Source organism: Cololabis saira, chromosome 12, assembly GCF_033807715.1.
Source record: "Cololabis saira isolate AMF1-May2022 chromosome 12, fColSai1.1, whole genome shotgun sequence".
Taxonomy (NCBI): Eukaryota; Metazoa; Chordata; class Actinopteri; order Beloniformes; family Belonidae; genus Cololabis; species Cololabis saira.
This window is the reverse complement of record NC_084598.1, coordinates 46,229,117-46,254,675: the sequence shown is the minus strand read 5'-3', so window position 1 is coordinate 46,254,675 and position 25,559 is coordinate 46,229,117. Positions and strand designations below refer to the sequence as shown.

At 48.0% G+C, this 25,559-nt stretch overlaps 1 protein-coding gene across 1 annotated transcript; it reads right to left on the bottom strand.

Moving 5' to 3' along the window:
• Nucleotides 1-948: 948 nt before the first annotated feature.
• LOC133456448 (uncharacterized) lies at nucleotides 949-25,244 on the bottom strand. Its single transcript, XM_061734922.1, has 7 exons — nucleotides 23,209-25,244; nucleotides 21,788-22,894; nucleotides 15,769-17,634; nucleotides 14,428-15,534; nucleotides 6,609-8,474; nucleotides 4,826-5,932; nucleotides 949-1,074 (listed from the first exon to the last, which is right to left on the bottom strand). Exons 1-7 carry the CDS (start codon nucleotides 25,192-25,194, stop codon nucleotides 949-951), a joined length of 9,165 nt encoding a protein of 3,054 aa, XP_061590906.1. The 5' UTR covers nucleotides 25,195-25,244.
• Between the last annotated feature and the right edge of the window lie 315 nt (nucleotides 25,245-25,559).

Here is a 25,559-nt window from a genome sequence, read left to right as displayed (position 1 = left end):
GGGTTAGGGTTAGGGTGTTAGTGTTACGGTGTTAGGGTTGGGGTTAGGGTGTTAGGGTTAGGGTATTAGGGTGTTAGGGTTGGGGTTAGGGTTAGGGTGTTAGGGTTAGGGTTAGGGGGTTAGGTTAGGGTTAGGTTAGGGTTAGGGTGTTAGGGTTAGGGTTAGGGTGTTAGGGTTAGGGTTAGGGTTAGGGTTAGGGTGGGCAGCTCATTCCAGAGACATGTTGCTGTATATGAAAACGTGTTTTTACCGAAATTATTTTTAAAGCTTAAAGGAGGAAGATAGGAAGGACATGTTTCCGTTTCATTCCAAGTTTTCCTTTATTTGTTGTCGTGTTTTCAGCTTCGTCAGGTCTTTAAAGTTTCTCTCCGCGTCACTGATGAAGAGAGAGACTGAAGAGATCCGTGGAAATAACAGCGTTTGTTCATGAAACATGAAACACAAATGAACTTGACTTGATCAAGGAATGTTCCTCAGTTTGTTCCAATAAATATTGTAAATGTTTTCTGGATATTACGATGATTGTTAACACTTCAAAGAAAGTCAAAATTCTTCAGTAAAACTTGGATCTTTTCTCTTGTTCAGTTTACTGTGGTTAATAAGTGTATGTCTGTGATTAGTCTCAGAACCAGGAGCAGCACCGACCACAAGGCACTTTTTACTCTCTTGTTCACCATCATCATTAAAACACAAGATCAGCACAAATGTTCAACACTTGTTGATCGATAGTTGAAATGGACTCTGATATCTTATTGTAGCAAAAAAAAAAATGTGAGGATTTCCATGTTTTTCAGGGTTCTTGATGATGGAGGAATGGGGGGGGTCTGTTAAATTGGATTCTCAATGAGGATGATGGATGTGTACCAGACGGTGGAGGAGCCGTTTACTGAGTGTTCTGGGGGGGTTATGACCTTTGAATGACCTAATACAGGTGTGTTTGGATGTGTTTTAATGACCCTGGGGGGAGGCCATGCACCCAGCGGGGTATGAGGGAGTGGTGTGAGGTCGGGGGGAGGAGGTAAACCGGTTGAATCTGTCCCCCCCGAAGATCCTGTCAGCGTTGTCTGGTTCCCTCTGCGGAGCCACCAAGACGGTTCTGGTGGATTTGAACCCAGGTGGGACTTACTCTGGGAGGCTGAGCTGCGACGACTGGGATGTTGGAACTGGTCGTCCCACGTTCCTCTGCAGAGGTCCAGTCTTCATTCCTCTGCAGAGGGCCAGTCTTCATTCCTCTGCAGAGGTCCAGTCTTCGTTCCTCTGCAGAGGTCCATTCTTCGTTCTGCAGAGGTCCAGTCTTCGTTCCTCTGCAGAGGTCCAGTCTTCATTCCTCTGCAGAGGTCCAGTCTTCATTCTGCAGAGGTCCAGTCTTCATTCTGCAGAGGTCCAGTCTTCGTTCTGCAGAGGTCCAGTCTTTGTTCTGCAGAGGTCCAGTCTTCGTTCCTCTGCAGAGGTCCAGTCTTGGTTCCTCTGCAGAGGTCCATTCTTCGTTCCTCTGCAGAGGTCCAGTCTTCATTCCTCTGCAGAGGTCCAGTCTTCATTCCTCTGCAGAGGTCCAGTCTTTGTTCTACAGAGGTCCAGTCTTTGTTCTACAGAGGTCCAGTCTTCATTCCTCTGCAGAGGTCCAGTCTTCGTTCTGCAGAGGTCCAGTCTTCATTCCTCTGCAGAGGTCCAGTCTTCGTTCCTCTGCAGAGGTCCAGTCTTCGTTCTGCAGAGGTCCAGTCTTCGTTCCTCTGCAGAGGTCCAGTCTTCGTTCCTCTGCAGAGGTCCAGTCTTCGTTCCTCTGCAGAGGTCCAGTCTTCATTCCTCTGCAGAGGTCCAGTCTTCATTCATCTGCAGAGGTCCAGTCTTCATTCTGCAGAGGTCCAGTCTTTGTTCTGCAGAGGTCCAGTATTCATTCCTCTGCAGAGGTCCAGTCTTCATTCCTCTGCAGAGGTCCAGTCTTCATTCTGCAGAGGTCCAGTCTTTGTTCTGCAGAGGTCCAGTCTTCGTTCCTCTGCAGAGGTCCAGTCTTCATTCTGCAGAGGTCCAGTCTTTGTTCTGCAGAGGTCCAGTCTTCATTCCTCTGCAGAGGTCCAGTCTTCGTTCTGCAGAGGTCCAGTCTTCGTTCTGCAGAGGTCCAGTCTTCGTTCCTCTGCAGAGGTCCAGTCTTCATTCCTCTGCAGAGGTCCAGTCTTCGTTCCTCTGCAGAGGTCCAGTCTTCGTTCCTCTGCAGAGGTCCAGTCTTCGTTCCTCTGCAGAGGTCCAGTCTTCATTCCTCTGCAGAGGTCCAGTCTTCGTTCCTCTGCAGAGGTCCAGTCTTTGTTCTGCAGAGGTCCAGTCTTCGTTCTGCAGAGGTCCAGTCTTCGTTCTGCAGAGGTCCAGTCTTCGTTCCTCTGCAGAGGTCCAGTCTTCATTCTGCAGAGGTCCAGTCTTCATTCCTCTGCAGAGGTCCAGTCTTCGTTCCTCTGCAGAGGTCCAGTCTTCGTTCTGCAGAGGTCCAGTCTTCGTTCTGCAGAGGTCCAGTCTTCGTTCCTCTGCAGAGGTCCAGTCTTCGTTCTGCAGAGGTCCAGTCTTCGTTCCTCTGCAGAGGTCCAGTCTTCGTTCCTCTGCAGAGGTCCAGTCTTCGTTCCTGTGCAGAGGTCCAGTCTTCATTCCTGTGCAGAGGTCCAGTCTTCGTTCTGCAGAGGTCCAGTCTTCGTTCCTCTGCAGAGGTCCAGTCTTCATTCCTCTGCAGAGGTCCAGTCTTCATTCCTCTGCAGAGGTCCAGTCTTCATTCCTCTGCAGAGGTCCAGTCTTCGTTCCTCTGCAGAGGTCCAGTCTTCGTTCCTGTGCAGAGGTCCAGTCTTCATTCCTGTGCAGAGGTCCAGTCTTCGTTCTGCAGAGGTCCAGTCTTCGTTCCTCTGCAGAGGTCCAGTCTTCATTCCTCTGCAGAGGTCCAGTCTTCATTCCTCTGCAGAGGTCCAGTCTTCGTTCCTCTGCAGAGGTCCAGTCTTCGTTCCTGTGCAGAGGTCCAGTCTTCATTCCTGTGCAGAGGTCCAGTCTTCGTTCTGCAGAGGTCCAGTCTTCGTTCCTCTGCAGAGGTCCAGTCTTCGTTTTGCAGAGGTCCAGTCTTCGTTCCTCTGCAGAGGTCCAGTCTTCATTCCTCTGCAGAGGTCCAGTCTTCATTCCTCTGCAGAGGTCCAGTCTTCGTTCCTCTGCAGAGGTCCAGTTTTCGTTCCTCTGCAGAGGTCCAGTCTTCATTCTGCAGAGGTCCAGTCTTCATTCCTCTGCAGAGGTCCAGTCTTCGTTCCTCTGCAGAGGTCCAGTCTTCATTCCTCTGCAGAGGTCCAGTCTTCGTTCCTCTGCAGAGGTCCAGTCTTCGTTCCTCTGCAGAGGTCCAGTCTTCGTTCTGCAGAGGTCCAGTCTTCGTTCCTCTGCAGAGGTCCAGTCTTTGTTCCTCTGCAGAGGTCCAGTCTTCGTTCCTCTGCAGAGGTCCAGTCTTCGTTCCTCTGCAGAGGTCCAGTCTTCGTTCTGCAGAGGTCCAGTCTTCGTTCTGCAGAGGTCCAGTCTTCGTTCCTCTGCAGAGGTCCAGTCTTCGTTCCTCTGCAGAGGTCCAGTCTTCGTTCCTCTGCAGAGGTCCAGTCTTCGTTCCTCTACAGAGGTCCAGTCTTCGTTCTGCAGAGGTCCAGTCTTCGTTCCTCTGCAGAGGTCCAGTCTTCATTCCTCTGCAGAGGTCCAGTCTTCGTTCCTCTACAGAGGTCCAGTCTTCGTTCTGCAGAGGTCCAGTCTTCGTTCCTCTGCAGAGGTCCAGTCTTCGTTCCTCTGCAGAGGTCCAGTCTTCGTTCCTCTGCAGAGGTCCAGTCTTCGTTCCTGTGCAGAGGTCCAGTCTTCGTTCCTCTGCAGAGGTCCAGTCTTTCAATTCAATTCAATTCAATTTTATTTATATAGCGTCTAATACAACAGACTTCTCTAGACGCTTTCCAGAGATCCAGAACATGAACATAAACATAAACATAAACATAAACCCCCGAGCAATTATTACATAAACAATGGCAGGTAAAAACTCCCATAGTGGGAGAAAAGCCTTAAGCCAAACAGTGGCAAGGAAAAACTCCCCTTTAGGAGGAAGAAACCTGGACCAGGACCAGGCTCATAAGGGGGGACCCTCCTGCCGAGGGCCAGACTGGGGGAGTCAGGGACGTCGACAGCACAGCAGGCAGGTGGAAGCAGCAGCGGGATGACCAGAGGTGGGGGGGGGGGCGTCAGCAGCACACAACAGTCATGTGGAAGCAGCAGCGGGATGACCAGAGGGGGGGGGGGGGGGGGGCGTCAGCAGCACACAACAGTCATGTGGAAGCAGCAGCGGGATGACCAGAGGGGGGGGGGGGGGGTGCAGGCAGGCGGAAGCAGCAACAGCAGACATCCACGTAGGCAGGTGGAAGAAGCAATGGGATGACCAGAGGGGGGGGAGGGCCGGGAACACAGGCCAGAACGCAGCTCCTGAGGCTCAGGCCTGCAAACATGCACAAAAGAGAAAAAAGGGGGGCCGGCACAAGAAACTACAGGAACGATGGACAAAAATGATAGCTATGAGATATTTATAATAAATAAAAATGGAAATGGAGAAGAGAGGAAGAGAAGAGGAGAGGAGAAGAAGGGTGAGAGGCACCGCCCAGCGGATCATGTCGGTGCCCCCTGCAGCATAAGCCTATAGCAGCATATCTACCACCAAGCTATATTTGAGACTAACTATTATAGTCTTGTTCTATAGCTGCAACTATGACTACTGACTCTAACACACTAGAGTTTACACTACCTAGAGATTTACCAACACCAGCTAGAGGTTTACTAAACACTAACTATAGGCTTTACTAAACAGAAAGGTTTTAAGTTTAGTTTTAAAGGTGGAGGTGGTGTCAGCCTCCTTAACCCAGATTGGAAGTTGGTTCCATAGTAATGGTGCCTGATAGCAGAACGCCCGCCCTCCAAATCTACATTTAGATACTCTAGGAACTACGAGTAAACCTGCACCCTGGGAGCGGAGAGCTCGGCCAGGAACATAAGGCACTATCAAATCTTGTAAATACTGCGGAGCTAAGCCGTTTTGGGCTTTATACGCAAGTAATAAAATTTTAAATTGAATTCTGAATTTTACAGGTAGCCAATGGAGCGACACTAACACTGGAGAGACGTGGTCTCTCCTGCTGATTCCTGTCAGCACTCGTGCTGCTGCATTCTGGATCAGCTGGAGCCTATTCAGCAAATTACTTGGACATCCTGCTAACAACACATTACAGTAATCCAGTCTAGAAGATACAAACGCATGAACTAGTTTTTCTGCATCCCTCTGCGAGAGGATTTTCCTAATTTTTGCAATATTACGGAGATGGAAAAACGCTATTTTACAAACCTGATTAACATATGGTTTAAACGACAAATCCTGATCGAAAACAACACCAAGGTTTTTCACAGTTGCACTGGAAGCCATCGCAACACCATCTAATCCCTTCCTAAGATGCTCTGGACCAAGAATGATAACCTCTGTTTTATCTGAATTTAGAAGCAAGAAATTTCTGGACATCCAGTCCTTGATGTCCCTAAGACATGCCTGAAGTTTAACTAACGGTTCTGTTTCATCCGGCTTCATAGACAAGTAGAGCTGCGTATCATCAGCATAACAATGAAAGTGTATGCCGTGATTCTGGATTATACTTCCCAAGGGCTGCATGTATAAACTGAACAAGATTGGCCCTAGCACTGAACCCTGCGGAACACCATAACAGACCCTTGACTGTTCTGAAGAAACCTCATGTACATGAACAAACTGGAACCTGTCAGATAGATATGATTTAAACCAACATAGAGCTGTCCCTTTAATCCCAACAACATGCTCTAACCTGTGCAGTAAAATGCCATGATCTATAGTGTCAAAAGCAGCACTGAGGTCCAGTAGAACCAGTATGGACACTAATCCCTTATCTGAGGTCCAGTAGAACCAGTATGGACACTATTCCCTTATCTGAGGTCCAGTAGAACCAGTATGGACACTATTCCCTTATCTGAGGTCCAGTAGAACCAGTATGGACACTAATCCCTTATCTGAGGTCCAGTAGAACCAGTATGGACACTAATCCCTTATCTGAGGTCCAGTAGAACCAGTATGGACACTAATCCCTTATCTGAGGTCCAGTAGAACCAGTATGGACACTAATCCCTTATCTGAGGTCCAGTAGAACCAGTATGGACACTAATCCCTTATCTGAGGTCCAGTAGAACCAGTATGGACACTAATCCCTTATCTGAGGTCCAGTAGAACCAGTATGGACACTAATCCCTTATCTGAGGTCCAGTAGAACCAGTATGAGGTCCAGTAGAACCAGTATGGACACTAATCCCTTATCTGAGGTCCAGTAGAACCAGTATGGACACTAATCCCTTATCTGAGGTCCAGTAGAACCAGTATGGACACTAATCCCTTATCTGAGGTCCAGTAGAACCAGTATGAGGTCCAGTAGAACCAGTATGGACACTAGTCCCTTATCTGAGGTCCAGTAGAACCAGTATGGACACTAATCCCTTATCTGAGGTCCAGTAGAACCAGTATGGACACTAGTCCCTTATCTGAGGTCCAGTAGAACCAGTATGGACACTAATCCCTTATCTGAGGCCATAAGAAGGTCATTCGTAACTCGAACCAGTGCTGTCTCTGTGCTATGATGCATTCTGAACCCTGACTGAAAGACTTCAAACAAATCATTTCTATACAAATAGTCACATAACTGGCTTGAAACTGCCTTTTCCAGAATTTTAGATACAAATGGAAGGTTGGAAATTGGTTTATAATTAGCTAAGGTGTCTGGGTCAAGAGAAGGTTTTTTAAGTAAAGGTTTAATTACTGCCACTTTGAAAACCTGTGGTACATATCCTAAGCTTAGGGATAGGTTAATTTGGTCCAGTATTGTCACACCAATAAGAGAAAAAACATTTTTGAATAGTCGAGTCGGGATGGGGTCTAACATACATGTGGTTGACTTAGCTCTATTGACGAGTGAGGTCAGCTCAGGGAGGTCTATAGGATCAAAACAGTCTAGAGACAAGTCAGAGCCTAGGGAAGTCGCTAAAGCTGAAGAAACACCCACAACCGGCTGGTTGATTTCTTCTCTAATTCTCGCGATTTTACTGTTGAAGAAGCTCATAAAGTCCTCACTACTGAGAGCTGCAGGAATGCACGGCTCAACAGAGCTGTGACTCTTTGTCAGCCTGGCTACAGTGCTGAACAGAAAACGTGGGTTACTTTTGTTATCCTCTATCAACGTTGAATAATAAGCTGTTCTTGCTTTGCGAATGGCTTTTTTATATACTATTAGAATATCTTTCCATTCACGATAGAAGTCTACAGACTTACAAGAGTGCCACTTCCTTTCTATTTTACGCACGCTTTGTTTCAACATGCGAATATCTGAATTGTACCAGGGAGTTAAGCTCCTGTGGCTAGAAACCCTCCTTTTCAAAGGAGCAACTTCATCTAAAGCTGAGTGCAACAGATCAGCAGTGTTACTAACAAGAAAATCAACATCAGAGGTAGAACCCAGGTCACTGGCCTCTATTGCTTCAGTAAAGGCTTCACTATTTTCCACTGTCGCAAGACGAGCAATGGTCTCCTTAAATTTAGCAATAGCTTCATCAGACAAACATCTGCTAAAATAATACCTCCTGTTTTGCACTTCAACATCAACAACATTCAATTCCAACGTTATTAAATAATGGTCGGATAAAAGGGAGTTTACAGGTGACACCAACAGACCATCAGTTTCAACACCGTAGGTGAGAACGAGATCGAGAGTATGACCAAAACAATGCGTCGGCCCGTCCACTTTTTGTGAGATACCCATTGATTCTAGAAGAGAATTGAAAGCTAATTTAAGATTATCGCTTTCAACATCCATATGAATATTAAAATCACCCACTATGATGAATTTATCTGTGCTGATCAATAATCCAGAAAGGAAATCTGAAAATTCAGACAAAAACTCTAGATAAGCGCCAGCAGGGGGCCGATACACTACCACTAACACAACTGGCTTCTCTGATTTCCAGCTCGGGAATTTCAGACCAAGCATGAGGCTTTCAAATGTATTATGATTGCACTTAGGTTCAATTTTTGTTTGGAGACTGGAGTTATAAATTGCTGCGACTCCTCCGCCTCGGCCCGTGTTTCTAGGAATGTGATGATTAAAGTAGCCGGGCGGAGTTGATTCATTCAAACTAACATACTCTTCCTCCTGTAACCATGTTTCTGTTAAGCAGAAAACATCACTCCTGCTCTCTGTAATTATATCGTTTACTAACAGAGACTTGGAGCTTAACGATCGTATATTTAGTAGTCCGCATCTAATTTTTAGGTCTGTAATTGGTACCAAATGTACATTGGTTTTAATTTTTACAAGGTTATCTTGGTTAACGCCTCTATAACGCCGCACCTGGTGAACTAGTGGAGGGCGGGGAACTGCAACCACTTCTATTTTGCTAGGCACCTGGTTAGAGTTACCATTTACATCATGTAATCTTATAGTTTTGTTGGCAGGCGTTGGTCCTCGAGAAGCAGCAGAGAAGTGTGTTAAACTACAGCTCTGCATCCTGGCCTGGACCCTGCGATGTCAGGGAGAGGGTCTAATGAAACAGGCCAAATTACTAGAGACAAGAGCAGCACCATCCCGGGTGGGATGAATGCCGTCTCTTCTAATCAGACCGGGCTTTCCCCAGAACGTTTCCCAATTGTCAATAAAGGCCACGTCGTTTTCTGAACACCACCGATACAACCAGCGACGGAGCGAGAGCATGCGACTAAACATGTCATCGCTGGTCAGATTGGGGAGTCTTCGTTCCTCTGCAGAGGTCCAGTCTTCATTCCTCTGCAGAGGTCCAGTCTTCGTTCCTCTGCAGAGGTCCAGTCTTCGTTCCTCTGCAGAGGTCCAGTCTTCGTTCCTCTGCAGAGGTCCAGTCTTCGTTCCTCTGCAGAGGTCCATTCTTCGTTCTGCAGAGGTCCAGTCTTCGTTCCTCTGCAGAGGTCCAGTCTTCATTCCTCTGCAGAGGTCCAGTCTTCATTCTGCAGAGGTCCAGTCTTCATTCTGCAGAGGTCCAGTCTTCGTTCTGCAGAGGTCCAGTCTTTGTTCTGCAGAGGTCCAGTCTTCGTTCCTCTGCAGAGGTCCAGTCTTGGTTCCTCTGCAGAGGTCCATTCTTCGTTCCTCTGCAGAGGTCCAGTCTTCATTCCTCTGCAGAGGTCCAGTCTTCATTCCTCTGCAGAGGTCCAGTCTTTGTTCTACAGAGGTCCAGTCTTTGTTCTACAGAGGTCCAGTCTTCATTCCTCTGCAGAGGTCCAGTCTTCGTTCTGCAGAGGTCCAGTCTTCATTCCTCTGCAGAGGTCCAGTCTTCGTTCCTCTGCAGAGGTCCAGTCTTCGTTCTGCAGAGGTCCAGTCTTCGTTCCTCTGCAGAGGTCCAGTCTTCGTTCCTCTGCAGAGGTCCAGTCTTCGTTCCTCTGCAGAGGTCCAGTCTTCATTCCTCTGCAGAGGTCCAGTCTTCATTCATCTGCAGAGGTCCAGTCTTCATTCTGCAGAGGTCCAGTCTTTGTTCTGCAGAGGTCCAGTATTCATTCCTCTGCAGAGGTCCAGTCTTCATTCCTCTGCAGAGGTCCAGTCTTCATTCTGCAGAGGTCCAGTCTTTGTTCTGCAGAGGTCCAGTCTTCGTTCCTCTGCAGAGGTCCAGTCTTCATTCTGCAGAGGTCCAGTCTTTGTTCTGCAGAGGTCCAGTCTTCATTCCTCTGCAGAGGTCCAGTCTTCGTTCTGCAGAGGTCCAGTCTTCGTTCTGCAGAGGTCCAGTCTTCGTTCCTCTGCAGAGGTCCAGTCTTCATTCCTCTGCAGAGGTCCAGTCTTCGTTCCTCTGCAGAGGTCCAGTCTTCGTTCCTCTGCAGAGGTCCAGTCTTCGTTCCTCTGCAGAGGTCCAGTCTTCATTCCTCTGCAGAGGTCCAGTCTTCGTTCCTCTGCAGAGGTCCAGTCTTTGTTCTGCAGAGGTCCAGTCTTCGTTCTGCAGAGGTCCAGTCTTCGTTCTGCAGAGGTCCAGTCTTCGTTCCTCTGCAGAGGTCCAGTCTTCATTCTGCAGAGGTCCAGTCTTCATTCCTCTGCAGAGGTCCAGTCTTCGTTCCTCTGCAGAGGTCCAGTCTTCGTTCTGCAGAGGTCCAGTCTTCGTTCTGCAGAGGTCCAGTCTTCGTTCCTCTGCAGAGGTCCAGTCTTCGTTCTGCAGAGGTCCAGTCTTCGTTCCTCTGCAGAGGTCCAGTCTTCGTTCCTCTGCAGAGGTCCAGTCTTCGTTCCTGTGCAGAGGTCCAGTCTTCATTCCTGTGCAGAGGTCCAGTCTTCGTTCTGCAGAGGTCCAGTCTTCGTTCCTCTGCAGAGGTCCAGTCTTCATTCCTCTGCAGAGGTCCAGTCTTCATTCCTCTGCAGAGGTCCAGTCTTCATTCCTCTGCAGAGGTCCAGTCTTCGTTCCTCTGCAGAGGTCCAGTCTTCGTTCCTGTGCAGAGGTCCAGTCTTCATTCCTGTGCAGAGGTCCAGTCTTCGTTCTGCAGAGGTCCAGTCTTCGTTCCTCTGCAGAGGTCCAGTCTTCATTCCTCTGCAGAGGTCCAGTCTTCATTCCTCTGCAGAGGTCCAGTCTTCGTTCCTCTGCAGAGGTCCAGTCTTCGTTCCTGTGCAGAGGTCCAGTCTTCATTCCTGTGCAGAGGTCCAGTCTTCGTTCTGCAGAGGTCCAGGCTTCGTTCCTCTGCAGAGGTCCAGTCTTCGTTTTGCAGAGGTCCAGTCTTCGTTCCTCTGCAGAGGTCCAGTCTTCATTCCTCTGCAGAGGTCCAGTCTTCATTCCTCTGCAGAGGTCCAGTCTTCGTTCCTCTGCAGAGGTCCAGTTTTCGTTCCTCTGCAGAGGTCCAGTCTTCATTCTGCAGAGGTCCAGTCTTCGTTCTGCAGAGGTCCAGTCTTCGTTCCTCTGCAGAGGTCCAGTCTTCGTTCCTCTGCAGAGGTCCAGTCTTGGTTCCTCTGCAGAGGTCCATTCTTCGTTCCTCTGCAGAGGTCCAGTCTTCATTCCTCTGCAGAGGTCCAGTCTTCATTCCTCTGCAGAGGTCCAGTCTTTGTTCTACAGAGGTCCAGTCTTTGTTCTACAGAGGTCCAGTCTTCATTCCTCTGCAGAGGTCCAGTCTTCGTTCTGCAGAGGTCCAGTCTTCATTCCTCTGCAGAGGTCCAGTCTTCGTTCCTCTGCAGAGGTCCAGTCTTCGTTCTGCAGAGGTCCAGTCTTCGTTCCTCTGCAGAGGTCCAGTCTTCGTTCCTCTGCAGAGGTCCAGTCTTCGTTCCTCTGCAGAGGTCCAGTCTTCATTCCTCTGCAGAGGTCCAGTCTTCATTCATCTGCAGAGGTCCAGTCTTCATTCTGCAGAGGTCCAGTCTTTGTTCTGCAGAGGTCCAGTATTCATTCCTCTGCAGAGGTCCAGTCTTCATTCCTCTGCAGAGGTCCAGTCTTCATTCTGCAGAGGTCCAGTCTTTGTTCTGCAGAGGTCCAGTATTCATTCCTCTGCAGAGGTCCAGTCTTCATTCCTCTGCAGAGGTCCAGTCTTCATTCTGCAGAGGTCCAGTCTTTGTTCTGCAGAGGTCCAGTCTTCATTCCTCTGCAGAGGTCCAGTCTTCGTTCTGCAGAGGTCCAGTCTTCGTTCTGCAGAGGTCCAGTCTTCGTTCCTCTGCAGAGGTCCAGTCTTCATTCCTCTGCAGAGGTCCAGTCTTCGTTCCTCTGCAGAGGTCCAGTCTTCGTTCCTCTGCAGAGGTCCAGTCTTCGTTCCTCTGCAGAGGTCCAGTCTTCATTCCTCTGCAGAGGTCCAGTCTTCGTTCCTCTGCAGAGGTCCAGTCTTTGTTCTGCAGAGGTCCAGTCTTCGTTCTGCAGAGGTCCAGTCTTCGTTCTGCAGAGGTCCAGTCTCCGTTCCTCTGCAGAGGTCCAGTCTTCATTCTGCAGAGGTCCAGTCTTCATTCCTCTGCAGAGGTCCAGTCTTCGTTCCTCTGCAGAGGTCCAGTCTTCGTTCTGCAGAGGTCCAGTCTTCGTTCTGCAGAGGTCCAGTCTTCGTTCCTCTGCAGAGGTCCAGTCTTCGTTCTGCAGAGGTCCAGTCTTCGTTCCTCTGCAGAGGTCCAGTCTTCGTTCCTCTGCAGAGGTCCAGTCTTCGTTCCTGTGCAGAGGTCCAGTCTTCATTCCTGTGCAGAGGTCCAGTCTTCGTTCTGCAGAGGTCCAGTCTTCGTTCCTCTGCAGAGGTCCAGTCTTCATTCCTCTGCAGAGGTCCAGTCTTCATTCCTCTGCAGAGGTCCAGTCTTCATTCCTCTGCAGAGGTCCAGTCTTCGTTCCTCTGCAGAGGTCCAGTCTTCGTTCCTGTGCAGAGGTCCAGTCTTCATTCCTGTGCAGAGGTCCAGTCTTCGTTCTGCAGAGGTCCAGTCTTCGTTCCTCTGCAGAGGTCCAGTCTTCATTCCTCTGCAGAGGTCCAGTCTTCATTCCTCTGCAGAGGTCCAGTCTTCGTTCCTCTGCAGAGGTCCAGTCTTCGTTCCTGTGCAGAGGTCCAGTCTTCATTCCTGTGCAGAGGTCCAGTCTTCGTTCTGCAGAGGTCCAGTCTTCGTTCCTCTGCAGAGGTCCAGTCTTCGTTTTGCAGAGGTCCAGTCTTCGTTCCTCTGCAGAGGTCCAGTCTTCATTCCTCTGCAGAGGTCCAGTCTTCATTCCTCTGCAGAGGTCCAGTCTTCGTTCCTCTGCAGAGGTCCAGTTTTCGTTCCTCTGCAGAGGTCCAGTCTTCATTCTGCAGAGGTCCAGTCTTCATTCCTCTGCAGAGGTCCAGTCTTCGTTCCTCTGCAGAGGTCCAGTCTTCATTCCTCTGCAGAGGTCCAGTCTTCGTTCCTCTGCAGAGGTCCAGTCTTCGTTCCTCTGCAGAGGTCCAGTCTTCGTTCTGCAGAGGTCCAGTCTTCGTTCCTCTGCAGAGGTCCAGTCTTTGTTCCTCTGCAGAGGTCCAGTCTTCGTTCCTCTGCAGAGGTCCAGTCTTCGTTCCTCTGCAGAGGTCCAGTCTTCGTTCTGCAGAGGTCCAGTCTTCGTTCTGCAGAGGTCCAGTCTTCGTTCCTCTGCAGAGGTCCAGTCTTCGTTCCTCTGCAGAGGTCCAGTCTTCGTTCCTCTGCAGAGGTCCAGTCTTCGTTCCTCTACAGAGGTCCAGTCTTCGTTCTGCAGAGGTCCAGTCTTCGTTCCTCTGCAGAGGTCCAGTCTTCATTCCTCTGCAGAGGTCCAGTCTTCGTTCCTCTACAGAGGTCCAGTCTTCGTTCTGCAGAGGTCCAGTCTTCGTTCCTCTGCAGAGGTCCAGTCTTCGTTCCTGTGCAGAGGTCCAGTCTTCGTTCCTCTGCAGAGGTCCAGTCTTTCAATTCAATTCAATTCAATTTTATTTATATAGCGTCTAATACAACAGATGTCTCTAGACGCTTTCCAGAGATCCAGAACATGAACATAAACATAAACATAAACATAAACCCCCGAGCAATTATTACATAAACAATGGCAGGTAAAAACTCCCATAGTGGGAGAAAAGCCTTAAGCCAAACAGTGGCAAGGAAAAACTCCCCTTTAGGAGGAAGAAACCTGGACCAGGACCAGGCTCATAAGGGGGGACCCTCCTGCCGAGGGCCAGACTGGGGGAGTCAGGGACGTCGACAGCACAGCAGGCAGGTGGAAGCAGCAGCGGGATGACCAGAGGTGGGGGGGGGGGCGTCAGCAGCACACAACAGTCATGTGGAAGCAGCAGCGGGATGACCAGAGGTGGGGGGGGGGGGCGTCAGCAGCACACAACAGTCATGTGGAAGCAGCAGCGGGATGACCAGAGGGGGGGGGGGGGGGGCGTCAGCAGCACACAACAGTCATGTGGAAGCAGCAGCGGGATGACCAGAGGGGGGGGGGGGGGGTGCAGGCAGGCGGAAGCAGCAACAGCAGACATCCACGTAGGCAGGTGGAAGAAGCAATGGGATGACCAGAGGGGGGGGGAGGGCCGGGAACACAGGCCAGAACGCAGCTCCTGAGGCTCAGGCCTGCAAACATACACAAAAGAGAAAAAAGGGGGGCCGGCACAAGAAACTACAGGAACGATGGACAAAAATGATAGCTATGAGATATTTATAATAAATAAAAATGGAAATGGAGAAGAGAGGAAGAGAAGAGGAGAGGAGAAGAAGGGTGAGAGGCACCGCCCAGCGGATCATGTCGGTGCCCCCCTGCAGCATAAGCCTATAGCAGCATATCTACCACCAAGCTATATTTGAGACTAACTATTATAGTCTTGTTCTATAGCTGCAACTATGACTACTGACTCTAACACACTAGAGTTTACACTACCTAGAGATTTACCAACACCAGCTAGAGGTTTACTAAACACTAACTATAGGCTTTACTAAACAGAAAGGTTTTAAGTTTAGTTTTAAAGGTGGAGGTGGTGTCAGCCTCCTTAACCCAGATTGGAAGTTGGTTCCATAGTAATGGTGCCTGATAGCAGAACGCCCGCCCTCCAAATCTACATTTAGATACTCTAGGAACTACGAGTAAACCTGCACCCTGGGAGCGGAGAGCTCGGCCAGGAACATAAGGCACTATCAAATCTTGTAAATACTGCGGAGCTAAGCCGTTTTGGGCTTTATACGCAAGTAATAAAATTTTAAATTGAATTCTGAATTTTACAGGTAGCCAATGGAGCGACACTAACACTGGAGAGACGTGGTCTCTCCTGCTGATTCCTGTCAGCACTCGTGCTGCTGCATTCTGGATCAGCTGGAGCCTATTCAGCAAATTACTTGGACATCCTGCTAACAACACATTACAGTAATCCAGTCTAGAAGATACAAACGCATGAACTAGTTTTTCTGCATCACTCTGCGAGAGGATTTTCCTAATTTTTGCAATATTACGGAGATGGAAAAACGCTATTTTACAAACCTGATTAACATATGGTTTAAACGACAAATCCTGATCGAAAACAACACCAAGGTTTTTCACAGTTGCACTGGAAGCCATCGCAACACCATCTAATCCCTTCCTAAGATGCTCTGGACCAAGAATGATAACCTCTGTTTTATCTGAATTTAGAAGCAAGAAATTTCTGGACATCCAGTCCTTGATGTCCCTAAGACATGCCTGAAGTTTAACTAACGGTTCTGTTTCATCCGGCTTCATAGACAAGTAGAGCTGCGTATCATCAGCATAACAATGAAAGTGTATGCCGTGATTCTGGATTATACTTCCCAAGGGCTGCATGTATAAACTGAACAAGATTGGCCCTAGCACTGAACCCTGCGGAACACCATAACAGACCCTTGACTGTTCTGAAGAAACCTCATGTACATGAACAAACTGGAACCTGTCAGATAGATATGATTTAAACCAACATAGAGCTGTCCCTTTAATCCCAACAACATGCTCTAACCTGTGCAGTAAAATGCCATGATCTATAGTGTCAAAAGCAGCACTGAGGTCCAGTAGAACCAGTATGGACACTAATCCCTTATCTGAGGTCCAGTAGAACCAGTATGGACACTAATCCCTTATCTGAGGTCCAGTAGAACCAGTATGGACACTAATCCCTTATCTGAGGTCCAGTAGAACCAGTATGGACACTAATCCCTTATCTGAGGTCCAGTAGAACCAGTATGGACACTAATCCCTTATCTGAAGTCCAGTAGAACCAGTATGGACACTAATCCCTTATCTGAGGTCCAGTAGAACCAGTATGGACACTAATCCCTTATCTGAGGCCATAAGAAGGTCATTCGTGACTCGAACCAGTGCTGTCTCTGTGCTATGATGCATTCTGAACCCTGACTGAAAGACTTCAAACAAATCATTTCTATACAAATAGTCACATAACTGGCTTGAAACTGCCTTTTCCAGAATTTTAGATACAAATGGAAGGTTGGAAATTGGTTTATAATTAGCTAAGGTGTCTGGGTCAAGAGAAGGTTTTTTAAGTAAAGGTTTAATTACTGCCACTTTGAAAACCTGTGGTACATATCCTAAGCTTAGGGATAGGTTAATTTGGTCCAGTATTGTCACACCAATAAGAGAAAAAACATTTTTGAATAGTCGAGTCGGGATGGGGTCTAACATACATGTGGTTGACTTAGCTCTATTGACGAGTGAGGTCAGCTCAGGGAGGTCTATAGGATCAAAACAGTCTAGAGACAAGTCAGAGCCTAGGGAAGTCGCTAAAGCTGAAGAAACACCCACAACCGGCTGGTTGATTTCTTCTCTAATTCTCGCGATTTTACTGTTGAAGAAGCTCATAAAGTCCTCACTACTGAGAGCTGCAGGAATGCACGGCTCAACAGAGCTGTGACTCTTTGTCAGCCTGGCTACAGTGCTGAACAGAAAACGTGGGTTACTTTTGTTATCCTCTATCAACGTTGAATAATAAGCTGTTCTTGCTTTGCGAATGGCTTTTTTATATACTATTAGAATATCTTTCCATTCACGATAGAAGTCTACAGACTTACAAGAGTGCCACTTCCTTTCTATTTTACGCACGCTTTGTTTCAACATGCGAATATCTGAATTGTACCAGGGAGTTAAGCTCCTGTGGCTAGAAACCCTCCTTTTCAAAGGAGCAACTTCATCTAAAGCTGAGTGCAACAGATCAGCAGTGTTACTAACAAGAAAATCAACATCAGAGGTAGAACCCAGGTCACTGGCCTCTATTGCTTCAGTAAAGGCTTCACTATTTTCCACTGTCGCAAGACGAGCAATGGTCTCCTTAAATTTAGCAATAGCTTCATCAGACAAACATCTGCTAAAATAATACCTCCTGTTTTGCACTTCAACATCAACAACATTCAATTCCAACGTTATTAAATAATGGTCGGATAAAAGGGAGTTTACAGGTGACACCAACAGACCATCAGTTTCAACACCGTAGGTGAGAACGAGATCGAGAGTATGACCAAAACAATGCGTCGGCCCGTCCACTTTTTGTGAGATACCCATTGATTCTAGAAGAGAATTGAAAGCTAATTTAAGATTATCGCTTTCAACATCCATATGAATATTAAAATCACCCACTATGATGAATTTATCTGTGCTGATCAATAATCCAGAAAGGAAATCTGAAAATTCAGACAAAAACTCTAGATAAGCGCCAGCAGGGGGCCGATACACTACCACTAACACAACTGGCTTCTCTGATTTCCAGCTCGGGAATTTCAGACCAAGCATGAGGCTTTCAAATGTATTATGATTGCACTTAGGTTCAATTTTTGTTTGGAGACTGGAGTTATAAATTGCTGCGACTCCTCCGCCTCGGCCCGTGTTTCTAGGAATGTGATGATTAAAGTAGCCGGGCGGAGTTGATTCATTCAAACTAACATACTCTTCCTCCTGTAACCATGTTTCTGTTAAGCAGAAAACATCACTCCTGCTCTCTGTAATTATATCGTTTACTAACAGAGACTTGGAGCTTAACGATCGTATATTTAGTAGTCCGCATCTAATTTTTAGGTCTGTAATTGGTACCAAATGTACATTGGTTTTAATTTTTACAAGGTTATCTTGGTTAACGCCTCTATAACGCCGCACCTGGTGAACTAGTGGAGGGCGGGGAACTGCAACCACTTCTATTTTGCTAGGCACCTGGTTAGAGTTACCATTTACATCATGTAATCTTATAGTTTTGTTGGCAGGCGTTGGTCCTCGAGAAGCAGCAGAGAAGTGTGTTAAACTACAGCTCTGCATCCTGGCCTGGACCCTGCGATGTCAGGGAGAGGGTCTAATGAAACAGGCCAAATTACTAGAGACAAGAGCAGCACCATCCCGGGTGGGATGAATGCCGTCTCTTCTAATCAGACCGGGCTTTCCCCAGAACGTTTCCCAATTGTCAATAAAGGCCACGTCGTTTTCTGAACACCACCGATACAACCAGCGACGGAGCGAGAGCATGCGACTAAACATGTCATCGCTGGTCAGATTGGGGAGTCTTCGTTCCTCTGCAGAGGTCCAGTCTTCATTCCTCTGCAGAGGTCCAGTCTTCGTTCCTCTGCAGAGGTCCAGTCTTCGTTCCTCTGCAGAGGTCCAGTCTTCGTTCCTCTGCAGAGGTCCAGTCTTCGTTCCTCTGCAGAGGTCCATTCTTCGTTCTGCAGAGGTCCAGTCTTCGTTCCTCTGCAGAGGTCCAGTCTTCATTCCTCTGCAGAGGTCCAGTCTTCATTCTGCAGAGGTCCAGTCTTCATTCTGCAGAGGTCCAGTCTTCGTTCTGCAGAGGTCCAGTCTTTGTTCTGCAGAGGTCCAGTCTTCGTTCCTCTGCAGAGGTCCAGTCTTGGTTCCTCTGCAGAGGTCCATTCTTCGTTCCTCTGCAGAGGTCCAGTCTTCATTCCTCTGCAGAGGTCCAGTCTTCATTCCTCTGCAGAGGTCCAGTCTTTGTTCTACAGAGGTCCAGTCTTTGTTCTACAGAGGTCCAGTCTTCATTCCTCTGCAGAGGTCCAGTCTTCGTTCTGCAGAGGTCCAGTCTTCATTCCTCTGCAGAGGTCCAGTCTTCGTTCCTCTGCAGAGGTCCAGTCTTCGTTCTGCAGAGGTCCAGTCTTCGTTCCTCTGCAGAGGTCCAGTCTTCGTTCCTCTGCAGAGGTCCAGTCTTCGTTCCTCTGCAGAGGTCCAGTCTTCATTCCTCTGCAGAGGTCCAGTCTTCATTCATCTGCAGAGGTCCAGTCTTCATTCTGCAGAGGTCCAGTCTTTGTTCTGCAGAGGTCCAGTATTCATTCCTCTGCAGAGGTCCAGTCTTCATTCCTCTGCAGAGGTCCAGTCTTCATTCTGCAGAGGTCCAGTCTTTGTTCTGCAGAGGTCCAGTCTTCGTTCCTCTGCAGAGGTCCAGTCTTCATTCTGCAGAGGTCCAGTCTTTGTTCTGCAGAGGTCCAGTCTTCATTCCTCTGCAGAGGTCCAGTCTTCGTTCTGCAGAGGTCCAGTCTTCGTTCTGCAGAGGTCCAGTCTTCGTTCCTCTGCAGAGGTCCAGTCTTCATTCCTCTGCAGAGGTCCAGTCTTCGTTCCTCTGCAGAGGTCCAGTCTTCGTTCCTCTGCAGAGGTCCAGTCTTCGTTCCTCTGCAGAGGTCCAGTCTTCATTCCTCTGCAGAGGTCCAGTCTTCGTTCCTCTGCAGAGGTCCAGTCTTTGTTCTGCAGAGGTCCAGTCTTCGTTCTGCAGAGGTCCAGTCTTCGTTCTGCAGAGGTCCAGTCTTCGTTCCTCTGCAGAGGTCCAGTCTTCATTCTGCAGAGGTCCAGTCTTCATTCCTCTGCAGAGGTCCAGTCTTCGTTCCTCTGCAGAGGTCCAGTCTTCGTTCTGCAGAGGTCCAGTCTTCGTTCTGCAGAGGTCCAGTCTTCGTTCCTCTGCAGAGGTCCAGTCTTCGTTCTGCAGAGGTCCAGTCTTCGTTCCTCTGCAGAGGTCCAGTCTTCGTTCCTCTGCAGAGGTCCAGTCTTCGTTCCTGTGCAGAGGTCCAGTCTTCATTCCTGTGCAGAGGTCCAGTCTTCGTTCTGCAGAGGTCCAGTCTTCGTTCCTCTGCAGAGGTCCAGTCTTCATTCCTCTGCAGAGGTCCAGTCTTCATTCCTCTGCAGAGGTCCAGTCTTCATTCCTCTGCAGAGGTCCAGTCTTCGTTCCTCTGCAGAGGTCCAGTCTTCGTTCCTGTGCAGAGGTCCAGTCTTCATTCCTGTGCAGAGGTCCAGTCTTCGTTCTGCAGAGGTCCAGTCTTCGTTCCTCTGCAGAGGTCCAGTCTTCATTCCTCTGCAGAGGTCCAGTCTTCATTCCTCTGCAGAGGTCCAGTCTTCATTCCTCTGCAGAGGTCCAGTCTTCATTCCTCTGCAGAGGTCCAGTCTTCGTTCCTCTGCAGAGGTCCAGTCTTCGTTCCTGTGCAGAGGTCCAGTCTTCATTCCTGTGCAGAGGTCCAGTCTTCGTTCTGCAGAGGTCCAGTCTTCGTTCCTCTGCAGAGGTCCAGTCTTCGTTTTGCAGAGGTCCAGTCTTCGTTCCTCTGCAGAGGTCCAGTCTTCATTCCTCTGCAGAGGTCCAGTCTTCATTCCTCTGCAGAGGTCCAGTCTTCGTTCCTCTGCAGAGGTCCAGTTTTCGTTCCTCTGCAGAGGTCCAGTCTTCATTCTGCAGAGGTCCAGTCTTCATTCCTCTGCAGAGGTCCAGTCTTCGTTCCTCTGCAGAGGTCCAGTCTTCATTCCTCTGCAGAGGTCCAGTCTTCGTTCCTCTGCAGAGGTCCAGTCTTCGTTCCTCTGCAGAGGTCCAGTCTTCGTTCTGCAGAGGTCCAGTCTTCGTTCCTCTGCAGAGGTCCAGTCTTTGTTCCTCTGCAGAGGTCCAGTCTTCGTTCCTCTGCAGAGGTCCAGTCTTCGTTCCTCTGCAGAGGTCCAGTCTTCGTTCTGCAGAGGTCCAGTCTTCGTTCTGCAGAGGTCCAGTCTTCGTTCCTCTGCAGAGGTCCAGTCTTCGTTCCTCTGCAGAGGTCCAGTCTTCGTTCCTCTGCAGAGGTCCAGTCTTCGTTCCTCTACAGAGGTCCAGTCTTCGTTCTGCAGAGGTCCAGTCTTCGTTCCTCTGCAGAGGTCCAGTCTTCATTCCTCTGCAGAGGTCCAGTCTTCGTTCCTCTACAGAGGTCCAGTCTTCGTTCTGCAGAGGTCCAGTCTTCGTTCCTCTGCAGAGGTCCAGTCTTCGTTCCTGTGCAGAGGTCCAGTCTTCGTTCCTCTGCAGAGGTCCAGTCTTTCAATTCAATTCAATTCAATTTTATTTATATAGCGTCTAATACAACAGATGTCTCTAGACGCTTTCCAGAGATCCAGAACATGAACATGAACATAAACATAAACATAAACATAAACATAAACATAAACATAAACCCCCGAGCAATTATTACATAAACAATGGCAGGTAAAAACTCCCATAGTGGGAGAAAAGCCTTAAGCCAAACAGTGGCAAGGAAAAACTCCCCTTTAGGAGGAAGAAACCTGGACCAGGACCAGGCTCATAAGGGGGGACCCTCCTGCCGAGGGCCAGACTGGGGGAGTCAGGGACGTCGACAGCACAGCAGGCAGGTGGAAGCAGCAGCGGGATGACCAGAGGTGGGGGGGGGGGCGTCAGCAGCACACAACAGTCATGTGGAAGCAGCAGCGGGATGACCAGAGGTGGGGGGGGGGGGCGTCAGCAGCACACAACAGTCATGTGGAAGCAGCAGCGGGATGACCAGAGGGGGGGGGGGGGGGGGCGTCAGCAGCACACAACAGTCATGTGGAAGCAGCAGCGGGATGACCAGAGGGGGGGGGGGGGGGGTGCAGGCAGGCGGAAGCAGCAACAGCAGACATCCACGTAGGCAGGTGGAAGAAGCAATGGGATGACCAGAGGGGGGGGAGGGCCGGGAACACAGGCCAGAACGCAGCTCCTGAGGCTCAGGCCTGCAAACATGCACAAAAGAGAAAAAAGGGGGGCCGGCACAAGAAACTACAGGAACGATGGACAAAAATGATAGCTATGAGATATTTATAATAAATAAAAATGGAAATGGAGAAGAGAGGAAGAGAAGAGGAGAGGAGAAGAAGGGTGAGAGGCACCGCCCAGCGGATCATGTCGGTGCCCCCCTGCAGCATAAGCCTATAGCAGCATATCTACCACCAAGCTATATTTGAGACTAACTATTATAGTCTTGTTCTATAGCTGCAACTATGACTACTGACTCTAACACACTAGAGTTTACACTACCTAGAGATTTACCAACACCAGCTAGAGGTTTACTAAACACTAACTATAGGCTTTACTAAACAGAAAGGTTTTAAGTTTAGTTTTAAAGGTGGAGGTGGTGTCAGCCTCCTTAACCCAGATTGGAAGTTGGTTCCATAGTAATGGTGCCTGATAGCAGAACGCCCGCCCTCCAAATCTACATTTAGATACTCTAGGAACTACGAGTAAACCTGCACCCTGGGAGCGGAGAGCTCGGCCAGGAACATAAGGCACTATCAAATCTTGTAAATACTGCGGAGCTAAGCCGTTTTGGGCTTTATACGCAAGTAATAAAATTTTAAATTGAATTCTGAATTTTACAGGTAGCCAATGGAGCGACACTAACACTGGAGAGACGTGGTCTCTCCTGCTGATTCCTGTCAGCACTCGTGCTGCTGCATTCTGGATCAGCTGGAGCCTATTCAGCAAATTACTGGGACATCCTGCTAACAACACATTACAGTAATCCAGTCTAGAAGATACAAACGCATGAACTAGTTTTTCTGCATCCCTCTGCGAGAGGATTTTCCTAATTTTTGCAATATTACGGAGATGGAAAAACGCTATTTTACAAACCTGATTAACATATGGTTTAAACGACAAATCCTGATCGAAAACAACACCAAGGTTTTTCACAGTTGCACTGGAAGCCATCGCAACACCATCTAATCCCTTCCTAAGATGCTCTGGACCAAGAATGATAACCTCTGTTTTATCTGAATTTAGAAGCAAGAAATTTCTGGACATCCAGTCCTTGATGTCCCTAAGACATGCCTGAAGTTTAACTAACGGTTCTGTTTCATCCGGCTTCATAGACAAGTAGAGCTGCGTATCATCAGCATAACAATGAAAGTGTATGCCGTGATTCTGGATTATACTTCCCAAGGGCTGCATGTATAAACTGAACAAGATTGGCCCTAGCACTGAACCCTGCGGAACACCATAACAGACCCTTGACTGTTCTGAAGAAACCTCATGTACATGAACAAACTGGAACCTGTCAGATAGATATGATTTAAACCAACATAGAGCTGTCCCTTTAATCCCAACAACATGCTCTAACCTGTGCAGTAAAATGCCATGATCTATAGTGTCAAAAGCAGCACTGAGGTCCAGTAGAACCAGTATGGACACTAATCCCTTATCTGAGGTCCAGTAGAACCAGTATGGACACTAATCCCTTATCTGAGGTCCAGTAGAACCAGTATGGACACTAATCCCTTATCTGAGGTCCAGTAGAACCAGTATGGACACTAATCCCTTATCTGAGGTCCAGTAGAACCAGTATGGACACTAATCCCTTATCTGAGGTCCAGTAGAACCAGTATGGACACTAATCCCTTATCTGAAGTCCAGTAGAACCAGTATGGACACTAATCCCTTATCTGAGGTCCAGTAGAACCAGTATGGACACTAATCCCTTATCTGAGGTCCAGTAGAACCAGTATGGACACTAATCCCTTATCTGAGGCCATAAGAAGGTCATTCGTGACTCGAACCAGTGCTGTCTCTGTGCTATGATGCATTCTGAACCCTGACTGAAAGACTTCAAACAAATCATTTCTATACAAATAGTCACATAACTGGCTTGAAACTGCCTTTTCCAGAATTTTAGATACAAATGGAAGGTTGGAAATTGGTTTATAATTAGCTAAGGTGTCTGGGTCAAGAGAAGGTTTTTTAAGTAAAGGTTTAATTACTGCCACTTTGAAAACCTGTGGTACATATCCTAAGCTTAGGGATAGGTTAATTTGGTCCAGTATTGTCACACCAATAAGAGAAAAAACATTTTTGAATAGTCGAGTCGGGATGGGGTCTAACATACATGTGGTTGACTTAGCTCTATTGACGAGTGAGGTCAGCTCAGGGAGGTCTATAGGATCAAAACAGTCTAGAGACAAGTCAGAGCCTAGGGAAGTCGCTAAAGCTGAAGAAACACCCACAACCGGCTGGTTGATTTCTTCTCTAATTCTCGCGATTTTACTGTTGAAGAAGCTCATAAAGTCCTCACTACTGAGAGCTGCAGGAATGCACGGCTCAACAGAGCTGTGACTCTTTGTCAGCCTGGCTACAGTGCTGAACAGAAAACGTGGGTTACTTTTGTTATCCTCTATCAACGTTGAATAATAAGCTGTTCTTGCTTTGCGAATGGCTTTTTTATATACTATTAGAATATCTTTCCATTCACGATAGAAGTCTACAGACTTACAAGAGTGCCACTTCCTTTCTATTTTACGCACGCTTTGTTTCAACATGCGAATATCTGAATTGTACCAGGGAGTTAAGCTCCTGTGGCTAGAAACCCTCCTTTTCAAAGGAGCAACTTCATCTAAAGCTGAGTGCAACAGATCAGCAGTGTTACTAACAAGAAAATCAACATCAGAGGTAGAACCCAGGTCACTGGCCTCTATTGCTTCAGTAAAGGCTTCACTATTTTCCACTGTCGCAAGACGAGCAATGGTCTCCTTAAATTTAGCAATAGCTTCATCAGACAAACATCTGCTAAAATAATACCTCCTGTTTTGCACTTCAACATCAACAAAATTAAATTCAAACGTTATTAAGTAATGGTCGGATAAAAGGGAGTTTACAGGTGACACCAACAGACCATCAGTTTCAACACCGTAGGTGAGAACGAGATCGAGAGTATGACCAAAACAATGCGTCGGCCCGTCCACTTTTTGTGAGATACCCATTGATTCTAGAAGAGAATTGAAAGCTAATTTAAGATTATCGCTTTCAACATCCATATGAATATTAAAATCACCCACTATGATGAATTTATCTGTGCTGATCAATAATCCAGAAAGGAAATCTGAAAATTCAGACAAAAACTCTAGATAAGCGCCAGCAGGGGGCCGATACACTACCACTAACACAACTGGCTTCTCTGATTTCCAGCTCGGGAATTTCAGACCAAGCATGAGGCTTTCAAATGTATTATGATTGCACTTAGGTTCAATTTTTGTTTGGAGACTGGAGTTATAAATTGCTGCGACTCCTCCGCCTCGGCCCGTGTTTCTAGGAATGTGATGATTAAAGTAGCCGGGCGGAGTTGATTCATTCAAACTAACATACTCTTCCTCCTGTAACCATGTTTCTGTTAAGCAGAAAACATCACTCCTGCTCTCTGTAATTATATCGTTTACTAACAGAGACTTGGAGCTTAACGATCGTATATTTAGTAGTCCGCATCTAATTTTTAGGTCTGTAATTGGTACCAAATGTACATTGGTTTTAATTTTTACAAGGTTATCTTGGTTAACGCCTCTATAACGCCGCACCTGGTGAACTAGTGGAGGGCGGGGAACTGCAACCACTTCTATTTTGCTAGGCACCTGGTTAGAGTTACCATTTACATCATGTAATCTTATAGTTTTGTTGGCAGGCGTTGGTCCTCGAGAAGCAGCAGAGAAGTGTGTTAAACTACAGCTCTGCATCCTGGCCTGGACCCTGCGATGTCAGGGAGAGGGTCTAATGAAACAGGCCAAATTACTAGAGACAAGAGCAGCACCATCCCGGGTGGGATGAATGCCGTCTCTTCTAATCAGACCGGGCTTTCCCCAGAACGTTTCCCAATTGTCAATAAAGGCCACGTCGTTTTCTGAACACCACCGATACAACCAGCGACGGAGCGAGAGCATGCGACTAAACATGTCATCGCTGGTCAGATTGGGGAGTCTTCGTTCCTCTGCAGAGGTCCAGTCTTCATTCCTCTGCAGAGGTCCAGTCTTCGTTCCTCTGCAGAGGTCCAGTCTTCGTTCCTCTGCAGAGGTCCAGTCTTCGTTCCTCTGCAGAGGTCCAG